Consider the following 20,299-nt stretch of genomic DNA (forward strand, 5'->3'; position numbering starts at 1 on the left):
CCGTTGAGCTTTGTTAGTTTACTTCCGTTCTTCTATAGGACTACTCATTCCTCATTTGATCACGTTGAGCAACTTTGAGCTTACCATTGTGAACATCTTTGTTCCGGTTAATAGATAACTTTTGTCTTGAATTATTATATGGTGTCAGATAGTAAATCAATTAAGCTTAAATATCTTTACAGTTCAATTACCAGTACAGTTTTAATTTAAGGACAACAGAGATTCCATAGGATTGGGAGGTCACCAAGCTCATTGATTGCGTTACGTTGACGCTTCAGTGAGCATCAGTTGATATCATTCGAGTTGTCACTCGATACGCGTTGAACATTCCAATTGAAGGATGAACAAGAGGGCCGAGGGCTCGATCAATTGCTATTATTAAGACTACATCTCATCATCATCACTGGAGGCATCTTAAAGACAACCATAGTCTGGATTCACAGGAAGTACAAATAGTGGGTAATCGATCTTTACTTTGTAGATATATAAGATAATTTACCTACTTACACATATATAAATTGCATACATAAATTTAAAGGTTAATTACGCTCAAATAATGCTTGTGTGGAATGGAATACAGGTAAACGCATTTTAAAAATATTTTATTTAAAATAATAAATAAAAGAAACAAAAATAAACAGTAACGCCTAAATTCTGTCTTTAGGGCTAATTAATCTTTCAGGATCTGGTTATACGTATGTATATATATATATTATCTTTCCTATATATGTTATCTTTCCTTTCATTAGTTTTAAATCTAAATTATAATGTTAAACACATCATATTATAGCATTCAAGAGTTTTTAGTTGATCGAAATGTGCGGAACTTGGTTTGTTGAATCATTCACATGGTTGATGTTATAATGTACCTATAATCAAATGTTAAATTTCATTTAAAAAGGGCGACTGTTGAGTTTCTGAATGGCTCTTCTCAGCAGATCAGCATTCAAAAGTGCGTGTAAATAATTGCCTTGAATAATAATAATGGAATAATATTTTGAATTTACCAACGTAATTGCATACAATAAAAATGTGAAAAATGCAAAAAATAACATGTTCTGAGAAGGTATTGTCGTATCGAATGCTTCACTAAACATGATACCAAACAAACATCGAATACAAACTGAGTCATAAGATTCATAAGTCGTCATCGCGTTAACCGCCTAACCGCGCCAGTGGCATTCACATGGGCAGCGGCTACCAACGCAACGCACCAGTACGCTTGCACCGGCGGTCGTGCGCGGTCAAATTCGTTGTGGCTGGCATCTATCTTTCCGCTATTTTCGTTCAAGGCACTCAAATCAACTGATAAGCCGGCAAACTATCCTTGCACGCGCGTTGCTCCGCATGTTTTTATACTGTGAATCCACGTCGCGTTAACGGATTGCCAATTGTTTGAAGTTAAATTCGAATTTAACTTGCTAATAGCCGAGTGACGGATGACCGAGGTTTCGCTTTCAAAGTTTATGTGGGAGCGCGAGAGAGAAGGGCGCGCCATGGAGAGCTGCTACAAATTATACACATGGATCAACCACACGGTTCTGATGCTGCTTCTACAGATATTCTGGAAAATGAGCCAAATATCAGACTACTTTAAAGAAAAGTGAGTACCCACTCTAGGTATCTTATTACTTGTGCAAGAATTCGATTTAATAAATAATAATGAATAGTTAATCAAGTCTTAGTCAAAAGTTCTTTATGACCTTGTTCATAATTTTTAATTTAATACTATCTATAATTTTCTTACTCAATAAATTTTTGTATATTTTATATAAAAGTTTTGCATCCTTAAGATATTCACTTTTGTTTTACAAATTTCCTTATGGTTGGTAGCATTGATATAATTTGTAGTCTATGATAAAGTACGATAATAAACCGAGTGATATGAAGTTTTATATAAGGGATATATTATATTGGTTCTCTTTTACCTACTGGTTTGGCGCGTACATTCCAACTTATGTAATTTTATGTTTAAGTGTCGGAGTTAATATATTTAAAATAATTTATGAGCAATAACTGTTTATAGAACAAAACATTTGATGATAAATTATTTAGCAATAACTTACAAGATGAGATCATTTCTGTTTATTGTTTACTGACGTGTTATCACATATTTATTAAAGTTACGTTAATTAACAAAGTTACAATACAAAATTTAAGCAACTGCGTCATTTATTGATTGATTTATTTCGAAAAGATTTTTATTTCTCTTTCAAGGCGTGGGAATTGTTTATAAAACTGTGTATTTATCACCTAATAGCAACTTACAATACGACACTGCAGTTTACTGAAGAACTATCATTTGATGTCAAAATATGTTATTACTTGTTGAATCAGTTGTCTGTTTCGTTCAAAATCTTTCGTAGCTGTCATCGTAAAACATAGCTGTTACTTTTTATCGATACTATTTACCTAACTATAAAATGTAATGCGGTTTGTTTCTATAAGCCGTAAATGGTCGAATCTCGTTCAGCGCAGTGCCAAGCCAGGCCGCAATCAGATTGACAGATTAACGACGAAATAATACATGTCATTAGTTTATCAAGGGCGATATAAACTCAACTAAGAAATGTAATCGTGACAAGACTTCAAATTCCTTCATTAACTCATGTTGACATATTTGATTTTCATCAACAGAACCAAACGATATTAGTTATTGGAAAATGAATTTTGTTGTCATAACACAAAGTGCATTATTGTTTATATACAATATACATGTGGTAGGAAGGAGACGAATAAGGTATCGTTTAAAAGTAGTATAACTTTCAGTGTTGAGTGAAAGCGGATTTTACTTCTCGAAGGTTATATTATTGTAAAGCTTGCACCTTAACATCACATCAAATTGAAATACATACATCGAGGTTGTTTTACATATTTGAAAAAAAGTTTTCTCAATTATACTAGTAGTCTTAAGAAGAGCATAGAAGAATACTTTAAATGCATTTAAAGATATTATATCTGAATATTTTTCGTTCTTTGCCAATTAATTTTGTTATTTTTATATAATAATAAAATAATTTTGGAATTTAATATTTTGAAAATTAGCATCTACTGGTAAAACTTATTGAAATTGGTTTCATTATATAGTTTTATAATCCATTTTTAAGGTAAATGTATATGCACACATTTATCACAAAATTAATAATAATGTAACTTATACCATTCTTTTATCGAAAAGTACTGACAAGAAACTTCAAACTTTTTGCATGTTATCTCACTTATACTAATTACTAGATAACATTGATAAATGGTATTCTTCTTTATGTGATTTTATACATAATTACTTTTAATGATTATTGTCACTACTTACGTTTCAATATGTATGGCAGCGGGGGCCGGAAAGGTTCTGGAAAGTTCTGAAGTGGGGACCACGGAGCGGCAAGCGGCGCATAAGACGCGGCGTAAGACGAAACCTATGTCCACGGCTGAAATGATGATGTATGCTCTTTATTTGGTTAACAGTGCAAGATATCCTAAAACCTGTTAAAAAAACAGTTACATTTTTTTTATTTTGCGATAACTGGTACATTAATAAAACATTAAAAAATAATTGTAAACTTGAAAATGTTTCACTCGCACTTGCATTTGTTTTACAATATCTCTTTAGTTGTTCTTTATTCCTTTCGGAATACTAAAGGCATTTTGAATGCCAGCCCAAGCCGTGGCCTCTTCTCGAGAGATCAAGAACTCTTCCAGAACCCTCTTTTTAAACATGCAACGATTTGCTGAAATTTTAATTCCAAAGGGGAAGATTGTTATTGATAAGCGTTTAGTGCTTTGGACAGGAGAATAAGAATGAGAGAAGTCAGATTTTTGAGAAGGACAAAGTAGTAAAAGTTTATTGAACGATCGTAGATTTCTTTCTTGGCTTGAATTTAGTGTTCTTAAAATGAAAAAAAAATATTAATGCAATCAGCATTAAAGGTTACTAAATTTAAAAATGGTTCGTACGCTAGGGACAAAAACAAAGTCATACCACCGTACACTAATCAAAGATAGTGTCTAAGGTTATTGAACTTTGTACCATCAACTTCAGTGGCACCATAGTGAGTATTAAGTTACATTATAGTATCGTTATGGTTTTGGTTAAACCTTAAGGTACACCTCTGTTAAGCCTATTATTCCTTGAGCATGTGATGCTAAAAAAAACTTGTAATATACTTAAAATATTATATCTAACATCGGACATATATACGGATTTAAACACATTCATTAACAGTATAATTTGTTATATTGACCGTGCCAAAAGAAATAATTCAACAATAGATCAAAGTCCAATACGCTGTGAATATATTTTAAATAAATCTCGTTGAAGGCTGACGATGTTTGTCAAACGTGATATTTTTTAACAAATTATCTATTTAAATGGTTATTTTTAAAATAATATCACTGATTTATACGAAACTTATAGTGCTGGTTTTCTTTGTTTTCATGTAATGAAAATAAAGTGAATTTTTTTTCCACAATCGATTTTAACAAGATAATATAAAGTTCTTGATTTCAAATAAATTGTTCGACGATGTCTTTTTTCACATGTGAGTTTAATTGACCTCGCTCTATATATAGAGTACTCGAGCAAAAAAAATTCAGCATTTCCGTCATAAGTATTTTAAAACATTACATATTTAATATGCAATATTGGAACAGAATGTAATTTTTTATTAAATTGAACTTAGCTAATGCCTCATTTAAACATGCCGAGAAAAAATGAAAAATATCTTCATAAAAATATTAATTTTTGTACTAATGTGAACCTCTATGGCGCAGTAAATCGACGTTTACTTTAGTCTACTGACATGTTATTTAAAAAAATACTTATTTCGATGTTTTCATTTATATATTAAAATTTTTTTTGCTATTTAATACTCTTTTCGTACTTCCGTAATTTATCCATAACTGGTAATTCATAAATAAGTTTATATATTTTTTTACATTATAACCTTCTTAACTAATTATATAACTCTTAAAAAATTAAGCGTTTTCATAAGGTTTTAATAGCTATATATAGTTTTTTGTAATTAATAGATTGTTTATAGACATACAGCAATAAACAAGATGATAATTTATGTGTATTTGGAGAGTATTTCGGTTTATTTATTTAAAACAACGTTACTCATTGACTGCAGCGATAACCTCCAAAAGAAGGTGCATTGCTACCAATGGTAAGATGTAGTTTGAAAGTAATTGTTTATCCGTCTATTACGACGCAAGATTGATTACCTTAACCATTAAGGTAGACGAGCTAAAAATAACGAAGTGAACATTGAGTCAGACCGATTTACGAAGGCTCTTCCACGTTACATTTGACTTCCGAGTTCACGATCGATGTGTCTATTAACAGCGAAAACATGTTAGCTCTCTGTCAAAATGACGTTCGAAAACGCTGTTATATAACGAAATTATTAATGTTATAACTGCTATACTGCTATACAAGCAAGTATTATTTATGCTATGAATAACAGCTATTTTCCTAATAACATATTAATTAAAACATAGGTAAGTTAAATACAATTTTTAGCAATATGTCGTATTATATATTTCAAAAAAATTAGTGTCTTATTATAAGACTTCTACAATGGCAGCTAGTAGATTTTTCTAGAAAATGCTCATATATGTTTACACGAGGTACACAGATTAAAAAAAGTAAAATTCAGAGTTTATTTTTTATAAAGAAATATACAGTCAATATTATCACTGCATGGTATAAATAAAAAGAACGTAAAGGTTGAATACATTACTTTTAAATATAAATATGACACGATAGTAGGGAAATTACAAACGTAATTACCCTTAACATGAACGTTGATAATAACATACTAAATGTTTAATATGAACACGTTCGAATTCATTATCGTTGTCAAACCAATATTTGATAACTTAAATTTGTAAACGCACTGCTTAAAAAAACTTTTATCATCGTTATTATTTCAACTGTAGCATGTCCAGACTGGACTTAGGCCCACCACATACATTGCTAATAAAACTGGTAGCAAACAAACAGCGTCTTCCGTCGATCTTAACAAGATCTGTCCATCTTGTGAGTAAATGTCCGGCGATGCGCTTGTCGATTCGTGTTCTCCGATTCAGAACCTTAAGGCTTCGACGGCCATGTGTTCTGCCCACTATGTATCTTGGCCAGTTAACCACAAAGTACTTAAAACATATCTAGTCAAAATAATACCTTGTGGTTAAAAAGTGCCTTGTAAGAGACAGACTCGCATTTAGGCACCATGTAAAGGCATCCTTACCTCGTTATCACTTACTGATACTAGTCTGGCGAATATAGTATAATTATGATTCCACGTGTCTTGGTCACGTTGTATTCGCCAATTTTTATTGTTTAGCAAAAATAGATTATAAACGCTGTTGACGTCCCTGTTATGTAATTAGGATTACGTAAAACTTGTACAATTTTCCTTGGTAGGTTCTCTTATTTTTAAACTCGATTTTCTTTTAAATAAATAAATAATTATAGTAAATCTGTGAATTACATTAAAACGATTGGTAATGTATTATTTTAATTAATTGTTTTAGGAAGTTAAACTAATTAAATACAAACCTTATCTATAGTTTTTGCTGGTTAAAATCGTTGTGATAATTATTAATTTTTCAAAATAAATATTCCTAAAAGTTATTATCTTATGACTAATAATAAAAAACGTGTTTAAAGTAACCAATATATTTTTTGGTACAATGTCTTTACAAAAATAACTTCTCTATTTCGTTTATTGCAAAACTTTAATGATAAAATTATATTTTTATTGTAATTGTAATTGCTATTACTTCTCTTTTTGTCAACGTCAAGTGTTAGTCAACGTGGACAGTTGATATAATTTACTCTGGAAATTTTTACGGGAAAATAAAAGCTATCGTGTTTTAACTAAAATTTCATGTGAAAAAATTGCAGAATCACTAAAACCGATTTGGAGTTACATCAATTTTTTTACATTTTTATTTATGTATACATTATACATGGCAGTAAGTTCCTAAAAGCTATATATTGATAATGTATATACATACAAAACTGATAATAGAGATATAGATATTTTGACACAAACAGACTTCGTTGGGTCAGTCATGCAATTACACCAATAACAGCAATCTCAATCAAACAGGAACATATATTTTCCAACCATTGTTTACAAACTAGTATAGGCAATGATCCTAGAAAGCCCTGTAAAAGACTTCTATCACGGTACTTGTTTTACGCCAGACAGCAATTCTTCATGTACTATTTCACATTTATCGGTAGTACTGAAACAATAAGCAGTTTAACTACGCCCTCTTATATTGAAGGTTTGGACAATCCTCACTGGGTTCTTGAATATCAGTATGAAAATTACCAAACATTAGTCCAATTTATATGTGTTATGTTATTTATAACCAGAATTGGTGCCAAGTCTTCGAACGCTGACACGCTTTATAATTTCAAATTACATAATAGTCGGTAAATTACAGCGATTCTCAATCTTCATGCCCCATTAAAAATTTGTACATGGTGATTGGATATAGGTGTAAAAGCTTTTAAGGGGTGAATGTATAGGGCATTTGTCAACAAAAAGGTTTAAACTTAAAACTTTTTCCAATCATTTTGTTTAAAGTGATCTGAAATATGTACATTAATTTATTTTTCTTTTGAAACGCAACAGGTCAATAACTCCTGGCAGTACAAAATCTGCGGGGACAGATAGTAAATAGTGATTAATTTTAATATGTATATTATATTACCTTAACGTTATTTAATGTCTCTGAAACCATTGATTTTTGATAGGGTGTACCAAACATCAATTGACAGCAAATGAGCTATAAATTCAACCATTTTAAGCTTTTACGTCTATAGCTAAACAACGGGTACAGTAAAAAATCATTATTTGTAATTAATTTCTTCATAAAGAAATACGTTAATAATAATATTGTTATTTAGTACATTATTTTGTTATACAATCAAAATCATTATCAAAAAGATATTTTACACGGTGGTGTGTTGTACGGAAAGAAAACAACTTATAAACTTGTTGTGTCCTCAAATTTTGAAATCGTATACGTGCACAAGTTTGAGAATCGCTGACTGGAGTAGACCAATAACCAATTAAAAAAGTCCCTTAAGTAATATTTGCAGTGTTTCTAGGTGTGGTTTTCAATTTTAACTGAAACATATCAATAATGTAACGTAATTCCATCATAATATATTTGTTTCAATAATAAAAATAATTATAAATTAAAATAAGAGCATAAAGTGGCATAATAGGATTTACATAGGTAACATACATCATTACAGTCGTGTAATAAAAATAATGGGATTAATAATCAAAGAATGGCTTCTAAATACATTAAATATTTGACTAGGAAATCAGAAAGTACAATCAGAATATTAATCAAGATTCAAATTCGAAGTTATAATACAAATCAACTCTAAATAAATATGGAAGACCATTCGTCCACTGACGCTCATTACAAGACATAGGCTCCAAAATATCTATGAGGGGTTTTACCTTAATCGCCACGCTTTGCAGTGTGGTGTATTGAGGTACGCAGAAGACGCTCCTGACCATCCCCTGAAAACTTGTTTGTGAGCAGTTGCGATTCTATATAATTAATGCACAAAGTGTGAATTATATAAGATTGTATCCCGGCAATCAAACCCGTGACCTACGATCGCAAGTCCTCTACCGCTGTGCTACCACTGCTCAATATAAAAGTGCCTTAAAATATCCTAAGTATGATTCAGTGGCACAGAAAATAAGACCGTAATAACAAAATATATTTTTATATCGTTTTGAACAAATATCAACAGTATGACGCAAAATGGAACATGAATAATCCATTAATAACGTCACCCTACATAACTATTTGTAACTATCGTTTTAATTATAATTTTCACTTTTAATTAATAAAGGCAATTGCTCTTTTGTTTCTTCCTTTATTTTAACTTACACGGGTAAAGAACTTTCAAGGAAATTCGATTATTTACAATGTTTGATGATTAATACTTATTATACAAAGAACTTTTAGTTTAGACCTACGGCTAGATAGAAGTAGTAGCCAGTCCTAAGATTGGATTGATCGTCACTGTTGGATAGCGTTTTCCGATGACCATAACATCGTTCTGCATTGCAATAAACTTCCTCATAATATTAGTGAGTCGACAAACAAGACATGTTTAAAAAAGAAGGTTCGAGAACTGTTGGCGGGAGAGTCGTCATAACTATCTTATAATGTATAATATATTTTAATGTGTGTGTGTGTATGTGTGCGTGTATAACTAATTAACTTTTATATAACATTTGTCACCTGCCTATTAATTATCTCGGCACCACCTTGGTCGAATAAATAAATAACAAGTTCGTATGTCCACCTTGTGGGCGAGAGTCTGCTGGTCCGTGGTCTTAACTCCAGAACTTTAAGGCCCCTTATATCAACAGATATAACAATTGATACTAATATATGAACAATTTTATTTAAGTAGTATTTATTTTAGCAATAAATGTCAAAAAAATTAGTAAATTTTTCTTTTGAAAGTTTTTCACCAGGGATCTGCAATGTGTATATATTACATGTAAAATAAATACTTAGTTAAAAAACGTTTCAATAATAATTTTTTAACGTCGTCATTGAAATCAATTTATAGATAACAATGGCAGATGTTAATTAATGGCTTTTTCTTTGAACGTCACTTAGGCTACTACTTTCAATTGCATTCTATTAGAAATCTAAACAATCTGGAATGATCAGTGGTCCAATGGCAGGTTTAACTACTTCAAGTTAAACTTGATCGAATAAAATAGCTTGACAGATAACAACTTTCAATTCTACTGCGTGTTAATAAAAAAATATACGTGTTTTATATGTAAAATATATTAATTGATTGCATTAATATACATAAATAATTCCTATTATGGTGTGAAGGATTTTTTGAGTAATTGTAAAGCTTGAAAATGAATTGCTCTACTACTGTTTTAATGATTTTGTTAAAGTATCTACTAAAAACTCGATTAAAATTGTTGTCGGCTCTTCACAGTTCAGGGCGCGTTTGGAACCTTCTTAGTTTTTTCTTTGCATTATAAAGCCTCAATCCAATTCTAGTATCTCGCAAATTGCGGTTTTCTGGCTTTCTTCTAATAACACGTGCAAGTGTTCATTGTATTGGGATAATAAAATGAAGAAGTAAATTACTTTTTTTCTTACGTAAATAATTGCTTCATTTTATACAGTATTATCTAAAAGAACAACAGCTTTAATTAAATACTAATTTAATTAAATTAAAATATTCAATAAAGATATACGTCTGCTACCAAGGTGGTTATATGACCTTTTTAAGGTCCTCGGAAGACCCTGGACGCAGACGCTTCCAACCGGTCCTATTGGAAATCTGTGGCTGACACCTAGATGTCCTTTGGCTGAAATGATAATAATACATTAGTTGGTTGTATAAATAGAATATTAGGTAGTTATAATTATGTTGTCAAAGTCACTATCTTTTGCATGTGATTCGTTACTCCAATAAACGCAACTGTCATGGAATATTTTGAACAGAAATGTCATATTATAAATTGAGCTAGTGATAACTCATATGAAAGAGTTTTATGATTTATTTACATATTCAGATAATTTAAACAGAATACGTCATATTGCTTAAAATAGCTTATAGTGGAAATAAAACAAAAACTGTCGACCTAACAAAGAGGTTAATACAAGGTGTTATCGCTAATTGTTAATTTATTACCTACATAATTAATTCCCAACTTCATCTAGGTCACGGAACGTTCTGTTATCAACTATGTATAAGTTGTATACATTGAAATAATCGTACACTTTTCAAATTTCAGGTCCATAGAAGATAAGAAACCAGACGGTTCTTTCATATTTCCTCCCTTATCGAAGGAGTCAAAGTTCAGAAGACACATAAGGTCGATGTCGGACGTTCAGAGCAGCACTCCCTACAGACTTCCCTTTAGATCAAGAAAGGGGACCAACCGTATACTAACGTACGACTCTGACACTAGAAGTAAAAGAATAATGACATATAACAGACAAAAACTTTTGGAGTCTTCGGATTCTAGTGACTTCGATACGATGAAGAATCAGAGGAGCATAGAACATAACATCGTAAAGCAAACAGATTCAATGAGAATACTTTAAAGTTTTGATAATCGGTTTGAGAATGGAGATCTGCGATCTAGTTTACGCTAGACAATAAGCGTTAGATTTCAAAATTGTTCAAGTGTTCTATCATAGACTTTTGAAAGACTTCATGTGTTATCTCAATGTGATCTATAAAGACTAATTTGATTTTAATTGAGACTGTGATTGTGTTATGTTAAATCGTTACTATATTTTAAAATACATTGTTAGTTAAATAAAGTGATTTAGTTTATAAGGACTCTCAAAGATGTAGTAATCAGCACTGTCGTCATTTTGAATTGCGCGGTAAACGACCATGAAATTCTCCATTTTAACACTCGTTAACACTATTGGTAAGACCGATAAGACGTCAAATTAGACACTAATATTACATACACTGTAATATTTACGATTTCGAGTATTTATTCTGTAATGCTAAGTATAATGAGCTTTGTCTTAATTTTTAATATTTTTCGATATCAACATATAACATTATTAAAAATATTGTCTTATTAATAAATGAATGTTTATTAAATCAATGATTAACTTATGTCTTCACAACTTTATTTGTATATAAAATGTATTCCTCAGTTTCCGTGAGATATATATAATTTTGTGATAAATAATTACCAAATAATAAAATAATCTGACTGAAAATTTTCGCACAATTTCTAAATACACAATGTTTCTGTGCCATAACATTTTTTCCTGTCATCTGGCTATTTTAAAATTTATTGACATCATTAATAAATATCATGTTGAAATAAATCTATTGAACTACCAATAACTAGTTTTATTTTAAGGGTGTTAATTAAAATATTATTTTGTCATAATAAAATTGGTGCTCAATAAATTATGGGAATAAAAGTAAATGTTACAAAATGTGTATATAATATTAACGCCATCTGTCGGTTATGCAGTGGACTACTTTACCGTTTGATAGATTAGAAATGTGAAGTGTAATAGATGGCTTACAACTAAACAAGGATCATTAATTTAATCTTTAAAAAAATCTCCACATCTCAAATAATTTCAGGGAAAATCTCCATGTTTCTTAAGAAGCGATTTAGCATATGTCATAAATAAATTATATTTCTTTAAACAATAGCCTTTGTGGCGCTTAATGTATAATTCATTGCCCCCTTATTTCTTTATGCAATTTTTCACATAAATATAAGGATAAAGATACACATCTTTGTACACTAAAATAAAAAAGAAACAATGTGCAGCTTAAAAAGCTCTTAACATAATAAGTTATCCAATAAAGGTTAGTAGTGATTAATTCAGTCTCTAAATAACATTACTTTTTTTTACAAAATACGAAAATTATTAATTACTTTTGTTTTTTAAGTAATTTGAAAATAATTTCAAATATAGTTATTTTCAACATAAAGTTTTTAGACATATACATGGATTATTTTAATTATTAATTGTAATTCGAGATGGCCCAATACTATAATTTCTTTCATCGGGTATTAGCTTTTTTGTGACAAAATTGGCTGCCAGTGCTTCGGTGGAATAAACAGAAATAATATTGTGATTTTAACTAATTTTGAATTCATGAGAATTGATAAAGAAATTAAAATTTCTGAATCATCGAAACAAATTTCTCTACAGTTTAACAGAAATAAGTATTTATTTCTTCTTCAAAACAGTATGCATTACATACGTAAGTTCAATAGATTCTATATAAGATGCACAATTTGTGTTATATGGTTATTTAGAACAAAGCATACGTTTACAATGGTGACAACAGTAGTATAAAAACGACAAGAACTGTTCCATCGTCTAAAAAGGAAAAACTTTGTATTGAAAGTGTAATTCTTAGGATAGAAAGCCATAAAAAACTCAACCCATATAACGAGTCACATCACAACAAACTTATAGTTAATATTAAATAAACACTCTTCACATACAAAAGCGCATATTTTTTTAATAATATACATTACATATATTATAAAAAAAACTAAACTAAGTGAAACTATTGAATGAACTTTATATTAACAAACAAAATTATTACTTATTTATTCTCTATTATGACAACGCGATTTGATCTTTCGAATATGACGCGCAGGTCACGATATAAGAATATTTACATTTAGTGCTGTCAAAATTAAAATCTTTGCATTTCATCGCTTTTTAACATGCAATGATATTCAAATTGATAAATCAATGAAATAGTTATTTTATACAGTGTCAGTATATTAAATTATTTTGTTAAACTATTTTTTTGCTTTATGAATTGCCATGTATTATTATTTAAGGTATTTATTATTGTTATCACTATCATATAAACAAAGATATAATAAAATATTATTTTTACATGCATATAAAATCTTATTAGAGTTAGTATTAGGTTTTTATACATTAAGCCTAAGTATCTTCATGAACTTTTTATTTTCATATTTCATTACTAGTTATTTTTGTTGCTTCTATTTTGTTCTTCAAAATTTAATCTTACAATTTTTAAATAGTGTAAAGTGAAATAGTATTACTTTTTTACCGATTTTTGCTAAAATGAATGATCAATCTTTTTTTAGGGACATCTCTATCGACTATTTAATAAACAATAATGACAGGAAAACAGTTGTCCGCAGCGATTGGAGGTAAACAATAAACCGACAGGGTAAACAACTAGAAATACTTTGCTATTACACTAGTTACACGGTAAATTCATTAATGTTTTGTGATATATAAATATTAAAATTATGTTTTAATTAATATTTACAAAGAAGTATAGTCATTTATTTAGTAAAATGAAAAAAATCATAAGTATTTTATTTATTTTGAAATATGTTCTTGCAAATCCGACTCCTATCGTGCTTTGGCATGGAATGGGTAAGTATTATTTATCAGAGTAATATCCAAATACTAAAATAATATTTTTATCTTATTATTTTTTATAATTACACAGGTGATACATGTTGCGTCGATTTTAGCTTAGGGTCATTTAAAATTTTCTTGGAAAATCAAATACCTGGAGTTTACGTAATTTCTTTAAGAATAGGTAATTCTACTATAGAAGATTTTGAGAATGGATATTTCATGCATCCAAACAAACAGATAGAATATGTGTGTGATTTACTTGGTAAGGACCCAAAATTATCTGATGGATTTAATGCCATAGGATTTTCACAAGGTGCTCAGTTTTTGTAAGTAATGCTTAAATTACATGCATGTTTACTATATTGTGTGTTTTAAATTCAATTAATGTAAATTCATTTAAAATATTTCTTATTGCTATTTGCTGTAAATAAATTTGTATTGATTGAAACTGTTAAACGAAATAGAGTTAGTATAATTACTTTATAAGCACAAATGATGAAATTCTTCTATACTAAACATTATTTTTTATGCTTATGTTAATTTCGTTTTATAGTATTTTTTATCATATTTTATTTTGTTTTATTAATTTTTCGTTACTATTTTTATTTAAAATGAAACCAAAAATTCTTTTAAAATGATAATGCATTTGCTTAATATCCATGGTTTTTAATATGTTATACAGTGTAATTGGAGATTTGCTGTCAATTAATATATGTACACCTTAACATAAAACAAAGGTTTTAGAAAAATTAAGTTGCAAAATGATAAGCATAGCTAATAAAAAACTTTTCAAAATTCAAGTTTCTATATATTGAAATCAGTTACTTGTTTATATTTAAGTCCATGCAGACTTTGTACTGCTAGAAGTTATAGGTCTGTTGTTTTTAAGTGGAAAAAATAAATTAATGTACATATTTCAGAGTAATTTTGGATATTTTTTTTAAAGCTTTGATATATTAAGAGTACAATGTGATTTTATTAAATATTAAATTATTTGCTTTATTCTATCATAATTTGTTATACCTTATAATAAACTTTTTATTTTTGTTTTAGGAGAGGCCTTGTCCAACGCTGTGGTCATAAATTACCCCAAATAAAAACACTTGTATCTCTCGGTGGCCAACATCAAGGGGTATATGGATTACCACATTGTGGTGCATTAGAACACGCAACTTGTGATTATGTGAGAAAACTTCTTAATTATGCTGCTTATTACAGGTATTACTTATTCATTTACTTTTATTACTTAAGTTGTGATATAATTTGTAAAATATTTTATAAAATTTACTGTTTAAAGTAGTTCTGATGTATCATAAATAATAAGTATAATATATAAGACAGATAATTTTTAATGTAACAAAAATTTAGAATATAGTGACTATATGTTATTAAAATTTGCTGTTTCTACATTATGGGGTCAATGATGTCCATTGAGAATTGTTTCAAGAAGATAATTTTATCAGCTCATAATGTTTAATAACGCAGAGAAAAGACTGCAATGTGTGAGGTATTACTTTCATGTATTGCAACCATCAGAAGTGTGAACATTTTATGTTATTGATGCAGCAGAAATCAACTCAATTTCATATTGAAAAGACATGTTTTTAAACATGTAATAAGTGTGTATGTTGTTAAAAATAGATTACATGTTATCAGTAGACCTTTGCTAGCTAAGGATAACAAACTGATGAACTCTCTGTGATATCAAAATAAATAACAGTTTTTCACTATCTTTCCTTTGTCTTTAAAGTCTATCAATTAAACAACTGACAGACAAATAAACAAATTGTTTATTAGTCCGTTTAAAATTATTAATGACTTGTGTGTCGTGACTCGAAACAAAAGCCGATTATATAAGTACATTAATTTAGTAGATGGTATAAATTATGTATACAAGATAACATTAAAAAAGAGCGACTTTTATGCAATCTTTTTAATGTACTGATGAAATCTTGATTCATGATGAAGTTTAATGAATCATTGTCGCCAAAGCGAATTCATCAATTGGTGATGAAGAATACGATAAGCTTTTATTTCAATTCATTAACGCTGGAAGTGAAATTTGTAAACTTTATTTATATCTTTAAAATATACGATAAGATATTTTGGAGTTATCAAATATTTGCGCATGGATGCATTTAGTGTTTAACTCTGAATAATTTCATAAGGTAGTCCAGGGAGCCTAAGAGGGGATCCTTTTAGGCTTCTTGTATCCTAGTGACCATAATAACCAATTAACAAATACGGAAATTTAGAGTATATGCTACAAATTTAATGTGTTACCATTGATGACCTTCGGTACAGAAACGAGGTATCTCACCCCAAGTTTCATAGGCCAGTTCACAGTCGAACTTCGAGCTATGGAAGGGACTTTGCTTGGAATTTATATATACTATCGAAATTAATAGTGAGACCCGTAGACGAACGAAAGTATCGACATAGCCCACGGGTTGGGAGTAGCAGTAACGCATAGAACAGACGGCTGCAGGGGCTTTGAGGTTCTGGAATGGAGGGAGACCATGGATTGACAAGCTCAGCGCAGGACGTTCACCCACCAGGTGGACTGATTACCTTGTTATGGTTGGATGTCGGCCGCTTCTTGCCATTCTTATAGGAAATCTATGGCGAAGGCCTATGTTCAGCAGTGGCTTACTTTAATATAGCGATGAAAGCGTACACTAGAGCCGAGGATATTGAGATATCCTTCTAGATTACCTACTGTAAATAGGGCAAGAGATTAGCTACTAATAGAATATGCGTTCGTTACAAAAAAAGATGTTTGTCTATGACGTTTATTTGTTATGTGCGGAGTAAAAAATATAACGCCAAAGATTGCCACGCACGTTAGTCGTTCTAGATATATTAGGTATTTTGAATGACATATTAATCGATTTTTAAACAGATAGTAAAATATTATGCGTCATTAAAATGTTAATATTTGGGTTATAAAAATAATTAATATGAAATTAATTTACACCTTGAAAAAAATTCCGTATCACCTATGTCTTATAAGCAAGTGATGTTAACTATAATACGTGATTATGTTGAATTAGCTGAAAATAAATGTAATCTATTTACTTATTGGTAGTTGGGCGGGTAAATATTAAATATTTTTGATGGCATTGTCATTGCTTACATTGTCGCTAAACCTAAAGCACATTGCAATATATTGCGAATCCTTTTCACTTCAGTCTATTGCATAAACCATGGGTTTGAATTATCATTATTATTTCGATTTCACATCTCGGACAATTGCATTCAAAAGAATAAAAAAAACTGAAGATGCTATTTGATGTGAGATGGAAATTTTTGTTTAATCTAGAAATCGCAGCAAAAAAAAAGAAAAGCCAACCAAAAAAAAAGAAAAGGACCCTTCCTGTTTCTATTGGAAATCTTTGATGGATACCTATGTCCTGTAATACATGTCTTACGGAAATGAAATGATGATGAAAGCAGAAATTATGTTATTAAATAGTTCTTTCTCTGGTAGCATTTATCGACGTTAGCGTTAAGGTTACTGTAGCCTTTAGATGTCTAAATAAACCGATTAATATGTTAAAAGCTCACAGCTTTTTATATTTCCAGTTGGGTTCAACAATCGCTCGTGCAAGCAACATACTGGCACGATCCACTCAACGAAAAGTTATATAAAAAGCAAAGTCAATTTCTGTCCGACATCAATAACGAAAGAAAAATCAATAAAACGTATATCGAGAACCTGAACCGATTAGAGAATTTCGTTCTGGTGAAATTCGAAAGCGATGCTATCGTCCAACCGCGTGAGACCGAGTGGTTTGGTTTCTATGCACCGGGTCAGGCGAAACGAATCGTTCCGTTGGAGGAATCAAATCTCTATTTAAAGGTATGTTGGATTGTGTTTCTGTGTATAAAGTTTTTTTTCGAAATAAATGGTATTATTTCATTTTATAATCGATCATATATATGAGGGGTTGTACATGTAAAGGTTTGATAATTTTTTTGTTTAAATTAAGCAAATTAACTACAACATCCATTTTTTTCTGACATCTCAACTGTCTTAATGTTGCTATGTTAACAAATGAACCTGTCATATAGGAATATTCATAAAATACCAAAATGAGTATAGAAAAAATATCTTAAAAGTAATTGGTATATAGGTAGGTATCTCACATGTATAGGTAATTTTGTGTCCGACGAAAATATATATATTAAATAATCGTTTCAACAGGATCGTTTAGGATTAAAGACAATGAAGGAATCTGGAAAACTTATATTTTTGTCAACGCCCGGAGATCACCTGCATTTCGCGCGAGATTGGTTCGTCGAGAAAATTCTGAAGCCTTATTTTATTTAAGCTCAACGTGGCTGATAGTTAATAGAATCTCATAATCATGTTTATTTAGTGTAAATACGGCTATAATTCAATAACAAGTAATTTTATTTTAGTTTCTCAAAGGAATATTTGTGTTTTGTAATATTTCTATTGCCTTTGTTGCTAGCTTTAACCAAAGTCTATATCTAATATCATGCCTTCAATACTTTATTGCTGAGTTAAATGCTCCTTGGCAAACTAGGAGGGGCAACATATTGCTTCGGGATTGGTAAGAGTTCATAGTTCGTTACATTATTACTTTTAATAAATTAATTAAAAAAATTGTAACCTTGTAATGTTTTCAAATTTAACAAAATTTCAAATTTCTCCGTAGAAGGATGGCTGTTACGCTATACTTTTATTTTAACTTGGAAAGTCTAGGCCTCGCGACAATATATTATCATCTTCGGCCTGATGTAACCTCTGAGGACAAATTTCAATTGTCTAAAAGCTCCCAAGAATAGAGTTCAATTTGGGCTGTTCCTCCACACCTGTTCCATTGTGTTTTTTTATAAGCAATCCACCAAATATAAACTTTCTTTCGAGACATCCTTTATTATATTTATTTAAGAAGAGTCTTGTAAGAATTTAAATAAAATTATAACACAATGTCTAGTGGTTTTAATTTATGTAATAAGATATTCAATACCGTTACGTGAGTTTGTATTGAATTATTCAAGTCAGTTTTAATTATGTTGCACATACGACATCTGTCTTTCTGTACAATGCCAATAGTAACGTTTTCCTTCTAAAGCAAATGTTTAGCCACGAGCACAGGTGCTAGTTGCTTGTGGAATACAAATAGATATTTACGTTTTGTAAAGATCTACAAGGTACAGGAAAGTGGGTCATGCAGCATTTTGAGCAATCTTTAAGATGGTAAGGTTATTAAGTAGTTATACGAATGTTAGAAACGAAGAGGAAATCGGCAAAGCCTTGAACTAAAAATCTGTAAGATATTGATCGGTTGCATTGCATTGTAGGTTACGGGCTCGATATCTAATAGGCAGTGATATTAATTAAGACTGAAACTATTATTAATACTTAATTTTTCTATGTATACGTACCTGTACTTTAATAATGTAGTGTAGTAAAAGGCGATGATATGACCTAACCATTTCTTCCAACTATCTACTTATAATACCAAACACATAGCTTCGCCTTGGTAAACCAAACGGTCGAGGTCTGTGAGATTCGGAATTGTGAACCACTGTTATTAAGTCGTTCTTTTTATTAAACAGGTACACCGTTAAGGTACACCATCCGCTGTAAAACGTCTACTGCTATATGCAAGTTTCTTTTAAAGATTTCCAAAAAGACCGGAGAAAAGCGGAATCCAATGTCTTCCGAAAACCTTTATCAACCGTCCGCTCTTTGTTCCTTGTGGGTGGATGACCTGCGCTGCTCTTGCATTCATTTGTTCTGTGTGTTGCAATACCATTTCAAATTGTCAATCCGCTGGGATATGTCGGTTGCTTCCGTTCGCCTACGGATCTTCTTATTCCTGAATATATCTCGTAAATCACGAGAACAACTCGATGGCTCTTTAGTTGACTGCTGGCATGCCAAGACGCCGGATGAAAATTTATGTTTTATCACTGGTATCAAACGTTGGCAGTAGGCCTTCTTAAGGCACAGATATTGGAGTAGATGTTTTATAGCCGAATACCGCTATAGTAGTATTAATGTTTTAGCGTTAATAAAATAGTAACACGGCGATGTCACTTGACAACAGGGTGTGCCTTCATCAATAAGATTATAAAGAAATAGACGTCTGGATATTTCCTATAGGTCTTATTACAGTTGGTTAATGTGAACGTGGTGTTTTAATTGGGCAGGGGGCGTGGCAAAGGTGAGTGGCAACAATGGGTCAATATTGTCTTAAGTATACTAAAGTATAGTAATTATGAGGCTGTCAAATAAGTGATTTTTTGTTTCAGTTTAAGTATTTTGTATGTTAGCTATCATCCTTACCCCGCTTTCAAGTTTATTGCGTAGATA

General features: G+C 30.5%; 2 protein-coding genes across 2 annotated transcripts; both read left to right on the top strand.

Moving 5' to 3' along the window:
* The first annotated feature begins 1,176 nt into the window (after positions 1-1,176).
* Positions 1,177-11,836, top strand: LOC137919263 (uncharacterized). The gene is made up of 2 exons (XM_068762285.1): positions 1,177-1,603; positions 10,827-11,836. Exons 1-2 carry the CDS (start codon positions 1,440-1,442, stop codon positions 11,137-11,139), a joined length of 477 nt encoding a protein of 158 aa, XP_068618386.1. The 5' UTR covers positions 1,177-1,439; the 3' UTR covers positions 11,140-11,836.
* Positions 11,837-13,703: 1,867 nt separating this feature from the next.
* Positions 13,704-18,730, top strand: Ppt1 (Palmitoyl-protein thioesterase 1). Its single transcript, XM_068762279.1, has 5 exons — positions 13,704-13,959; positions 14,036-14,273; positions 15,001-15,165; positions 17,533-17,809; positions 18,155-18,730. Exons 1-5 carry the CDS (start codon positions 13,878-13,880, stop codon positions 18,278-18,280), a joined length of 888 nt encoding a protein of 295 aa, XP_068618380.1. The 5' UTR covers positions 13,704-13,877; the 3' UTR covers positions 18,281-18,730.
* The last annotated feature ends 1,569 nt before the right edge of the window (positions 18,731-20,299 follow it).

This window comes from Battus philenor, unplaced genomic scaffold (assembly GCF_028537555.1).
Source record: "Battus philenor isolate CCGP_79_NKW_IND1 unplaced genomic scaffold, ilBatPhil1.0.hap1 SCAF_16, whole genome shotgun sequence".
Lineage (NCBI taxonomy): Eukaryota > Metazoa > Arthropoda > Insecta > Lepidoptera > Papilionidae > Battus > Battus philenor.

Excerpts from the sequence above, each read along its gene's own strand:
- LOC137919263 (XM_068762285.1), top strand. The coding sequence starts at position 1,440 with ATGACCGAGGTTTCGCTTTCAAAGTTTATGTGGGAGCGCGAGAGAGAA. Across the intron at positions 1,604-10,826 it reads TCAGACTACTTTAAAGAAAA|GTCCATAGAAGATAAGAAAC; the intron begins GTGAGTACCCAC and ends TTCAAATTTCAG.
- Ppt1 (XM_068762279.1), top strand. The coding sequence starts at position 13,878 with ATGAAAAAAATCATAAGTATTTTATTTATTTTGAAATATGTTCTTGCA. Across the intron at positions 14,274-15,000 it reads TCACAAGGTGCTCAGTTTTT|GAGAGGCCTTGTCCAACGCT; the intron begins GTAAGTAATGCT and ends TTTTTGTTTTAG. Across the intron at positions 17,810-18,154 it reads AATCAAATCTCTATTTAAAG|GATCGTTTAGGATTAAAGAC; the intron begins GTATGTTGGATT and ends TCGTTTCAACAG.